Source organism: Magnolia sinica, chromosome 15 (assembly GCF_029962835.1).
Source record: "Magnolia sinica isolate HGM2019 chromosome 15, MsV1, whole genome shotgun sequence".
NCBI lineage: Eukaryota > Viridiplantae > Streptophyta > Magnoliopsida > Magnoliales > Magnoliaceae > Magnolia > Magnolia sinica.
This window is the reverse complement of record NC_080587.1, coordinates 7658960-7664003: the sequence shown is the minus strand read 5'-3', so window position 1 is coordinate 7664003 and position 5044 is coordinate 7658960. Positions and strand designations below refer to the sequence as shown.

Sequence of the window (5044 nt, the reverse complement as noted above, 5' to 3'; positions counted from 1 at the left end):
TTTTCCGCAGATGTTGAATTTTCCTTTCAATTCTACTCTTTGGACTCCAATTCAAAGTCGCCTCAAATATTGTCAGATCCAATAATGTAACAAAAATACTATAAACTGCATGATTTTTCACATTTAAAATTTTATTTTGATCAGAGCTAGGCCTTAGTGACTTAATTTCATTCCAACATATATTTAAAATTAATAATGTTAAAGTTAATTACCTTAGATTTGAACTGATCATTTGCCGTGTAACTTCCACCACGCAAGCATTCAAGATAGCTTTAGCCTTAGTTTATCATGAACTCCTGAATTGTCTTTGGTGTTTGATACCCATGTGTGGCTCAGTTGCTCTCCTGAAGAAGTACAATTAATTAAAATGATAATACGTCTACAAAGAGTAAGTTAGGCATTTTTAGTATACTGCCTTGACTAAAGCAAAGCACATAAGATTGCCTTTTAGTCGGTTGAAATGACTGAAGTGCCCTTTATTTTTATTTTTTAGGAGTTTCACCATAAAATTCTTGAGGAATCTATATTTTACCAAATAAAACCTCTACAATTAAAAATTATGAAGTGATGCTTTTTGAGGGATGAAATTACAAAAATACCCTCATTTTTTCTTTAATAAGTAGTGAAACTCGATACTTGTAGGGCCCACATAGTATGTGTATGACATCCAAACCATCCAACGTATGCACAACACCACGGTGATAACATGACCAAAATATCAGGTCAATCAACTTAGTAGATAGGCTACACTTAAATTGGGAATTTTGAATGGTGTACATTATTTTTTATGGATTAGCTCACCTTATGATTGGATTTTTCATATTTTTACTTAGTCTACTAATAATGTTAGTGTGCAGATGTTGAACGGGTTGGATGTGACACACATACCATGTGGACCCTACAACTTTTGATTCTCCACTTTGTTGTAAAGAAAAAGAAAAGGTGAGCAATATTGTAATTTCTCCTCTTAAAAAGCATTTCCGGATAATAAATATAAGCTTGATCCAAAGCTTTTGTGGCCTCTAAGAAGTTTTTAATTGTGGGCGCTTAAAGACCACTATTTCCTTAGTCCACCTGAGATTTGGACGTGACTTAATTTTTGAATCATGCCATAAAATGATAAGGCAAATAAATCCACAGAGCACTGACCAATAGCCCCTTGCTACCAACAGCTTTCAACAATAAACACCTCATAAATACGATATTTACATTTAAGTACTTGAGCTATATCATTAAGTATGGGAATTTTTGTCATTTTATGAAAAACATGACATATGGTACCCCTTTGACAAATAGCTTGATTAGTTAGGTAGTTTAATGCGAACATAATTTTAGAAAGTTACTAAGATTTAAATAGAGTCTTAATGATGTCGTATTTTATAAAATTCCCAAAGGTATTATTAGTAAAGAGCTTTCCAGTAGAAATCCCCAGGTTATAAAGCAAAGATAAGTTTTGAGTGAAAAGTGGTACTTACAATCCTAAACGGGGAAATCCTCGTGAATACGGATATCTGGGATGTGTGATATGTAGTGCCAATCCTCGCCTTTCTCCTTCTGGCATCGCTTCTCTAATTTGGGACAGTGACTGATTCTTAGACGTTGGAGATTTGTAAGGAGTTGCAACCCTGATGGCAAACACTCCAATTTACCACAACAGGAAATATCCAAAAATCGAAGCGATAACAGGTTTCCTATCCACTCCGGCAGAGCTGTTAGACTATGCCAATTCCAGATTTTTAGAATTTGGAGGTTTGTTAGGAGTTGCAACCATGATGGAAAACACGTCAATTTATAACAACCCTCAATCTCCAAATGTCGACGGGAGGACAGGTTTCCTATCCACTCCGACAGAGTCATTCCACTTGTCCAACCACCAATTCCTAGCTCTTCCAGTGTTGTGACATGTCGTAGCCCTTCCGGCAAACATGTCAACTTCTGACAGCTCGAGATGGTGAGTTGTCGAAGGGAAGTAAGGTGTTGCATATCCTCTGGTAAATATGCCAGCTCCGGACATATGTTAATGGTCAAGGATTGTAAGGCAGTGAGGTGTTGCAGTCCCCCTATCAAACTCGTTAAGCTTTGACACCCCTGGATTAATAGACTTTGAAGAGAGCTCAAGCCTTGTAATCTCAAGGACGTTAGACCATTGCACCCATCAATCGACAGCACACGAAGAGAGGTGAGGTTTTGTAACTCCTCTGGCAAAGATACCAACAAACTGCAGCCACAAATAAACAGATACTCTAGAGCAGCAAGGTTTCCAAGCTCCCTAGTTACAGACTCTAGCTTTGGGCATTCCTTAATATCTAGTCTCAAGAGATGGGTATGGTTTTCAAACAACCCATCTGGCAGCGACCTTGGTTCCTTGAAAACTTCAACCCTGAGGGAGGAAAGTGAGGATAGGTTTGCCACTGAACCTAACAACATCTCATTACTATCAATCAATACCAATTCTTTCGGAGATGGAAGGCATGGAAGTGTTGTTAACTTTGGACATCCTGAGACAGTTAATTTGACAAGGTGAGGGAGTAGTACTTCTCTTCCATTGAATCCTGACCACTCCAAATTAGGCATATCTTTCAAGCTGAGTTTTTTCAGTGACTGAAATCTCTCTGTGACATCATCACCGCCAGAGAAATGGTTGTCAATAGATTTCAAAGCATCCATTCCTTGTATCACAAGAACTTCAATGAATGGTGAGTGGCTGACCAGGGGGAGCTGTTCGCATCTTCTGCAATTAATCACTGAAACTTTAATCAGATTTGGAAGTGATGAAGAACACATCCAATGCGGAAATTTGACACCCATGTACTCTTCCACAGTCAACCTTTTGAGATTTGGATGCGGTTGGAGACCTTCAAGGGTTTGCTCCACGTTTCCTTCCAACTGAAGATCAATATCCCGACCCCATGAAAAGTGCAACTTACAAAGGTTTGGCTTATCCTTCAAGTTTGCTTCCTGGGCATCTGCTGCACACATCACATTCTCGAGGTTTCGAATAGTTAAGTTTCCTCCAAGGTTTAGACCCTGCAGCTCTCTTATACCACATCCACTATCCTTACCAACTATGAATATTGGCAAAGTCTGAAGGAACTTTAATTCTCCCATATTAGCTGGCATATGGGTCAATTTTTCATATCTACTCATTTCAAGATGTCTTAGGCTAGTCATTTTGCTCATGTCCCTGGGTAACTCTGCAAGATTATAACAGTCCGAGAGTCTAAAGGTTTGCAAATGGTGAAGGGCGCAAATGGATTGAGGAAGGGCTCGTATTTTAAAAATATACAGCTGGAGGTATCTTAAGCGCTTCAACCTGCTGATTGAAACCAACAACTCCTTGGTGACATTCGTTCTGTCTAATTCTGGCACATGTAAGAACATAAAATGTAGCAAAACATTATGAGAAATGCTGAAATGCAGATTTCTAAGCACAAGCAGCGTTCGTAAATGGTTTGCTCTCCTTGAGGGCTTTGGGTCTGTTAGGACACATATGTTATACCCGCAATCCAACAACAAACGACGAGATATGTTAGGGATACTCACTGCATTCTTTAACTGCACAATCGAGCATTCATTTCCAGCCACAGAGCATGCAAGATCATGCACGAGGTCATGCATCTTGCACCATACTATATTCCCATCATCATTTTTGTGAACATCTTGAAAGAAGGACCGCCATAATAGATTATTGAAATACTCTCCACCGATGTCTTCCATTTGTTTTCTTCTGTCTGATGATTTAATAAAACCTTCTGCCATCCATAGTTGGATTAGCTTCTTCTTCACGATTATATGATCTTTTGGAAATATTGAGCAGTATGCAAAGCATTGCTTTAAATGTGGTGGAAGATGATAATAACTCAACCTCAAAGCAGGTAAAATGCGATTCTCTTCTTCAGGCAGAATCCAAATGTCACTTTCTTTGACAAACAACCACTCTCTTTCCTCTGTTTTGAAGCGCATCAAGCTTTCGAGTGCCTTCGCTGCCAGAGGGATGCCCCCGCACTTCTTCACAATTTCCTTTCCAAGCATTACAAAGTTTGGATGTTCTTGTCTTCCATGCCCAAATGCCCGCTGCTTGAACAGAGACCAACAATCATCTTCCGATAATCTCCGCAAATGGTGAGGAGTGAGAGTGCCCATGATTAAAGCAACGTTTTCAATATGGGTAGTTACTATGATTTTACTACCCCTTGCACCTCCTCTGAGAAATTGTTTCAACCGATACCATTTCTCGGGATTTTCGTCCCATACATCATCCAACACAAGTAAGAACTTCTTCCCACTCAGCTTTTCTCGGAGGCGACGTTGCAGTAAATCCACATCTAGGAGATCACATTTTCTGTCTGCAGCAGATTCTAAAATTGCTTTTGTTAGCCTCCGCACATCGAAATCATCTGACACACAAACCCACATTCTTAAATCAAAATGCCTCTCCACCCTCGCATCATTGTATGCTAGCTGAGCAACTGTTGTCTTACCAAGGCCCCCCATACCGACAATAGGAATGACCATAACATCCTCTATGTAATCCTCATTAATCAGTAACTCCATTACCCTTCTTTTATCTTCTTCCCTTCCATAAACATCTGATTCAATTACAAACGAGTCAGTTGGTTCTCGGCCTTTAATATCCAACACCCATTCTCCCTCTTTCAAATGGAATTGAGACCTCTCTTCAGCAATCGCATCTAATCTCTACCCTATCTCCTTTAACTTAGCTGCCATATTTGAACGGGACACCAGTCGGTTCGATGCTGAAAGGAAGGTGCCGATCTGCAATTTTCTGCGTTTAGCTTCCACTTTTTCTTCTGCGTCCGCTTCGATTGTGAACTCATCCAATATGTCATTTGCATCATAAACCACATCTTTAAGCTTTCCCAGCCAATTCTGTAACGCCTTGCTCTTTACTGGCTGCTCCTCCGCATCTTCAAGCACTGCTTGTATCGTTGATAACCTGCTTCTTAGATTTTCCATCTCCTTGTGAAAACCCCAGAACAGTCTACACTTTTCTAGGATTGGCGATGCTAGTTTTTCAATAACT

The 5044-nt window shown here is 39.7% G+C and overlaps 1 protein-coding gene across 1 annotated transcript; it reads right to left on the bottom strand.

The window, feature by feature from the left end:
• Nucleotides 1-1479: 1479 nt before the first annotated feature.
• LOC131228139 (putative disease resistance protein RGA4) lies at nucleotides 1480-4562 on the bottom strand. The gene has a single exon (XM_058223971.1). The coding sequence runs from the start codon at nucleotides 4552-4554 to the stop codon at nucleotides 1480-1482; it is 3075 nt and encodes a 1024-aa protein (XP_058079954.1). The 5' UTR covers nucleotides 4555-4562.
• Between the last annotated feature and the right edge of the window lie 482 nt (nucleotides 4563-5044).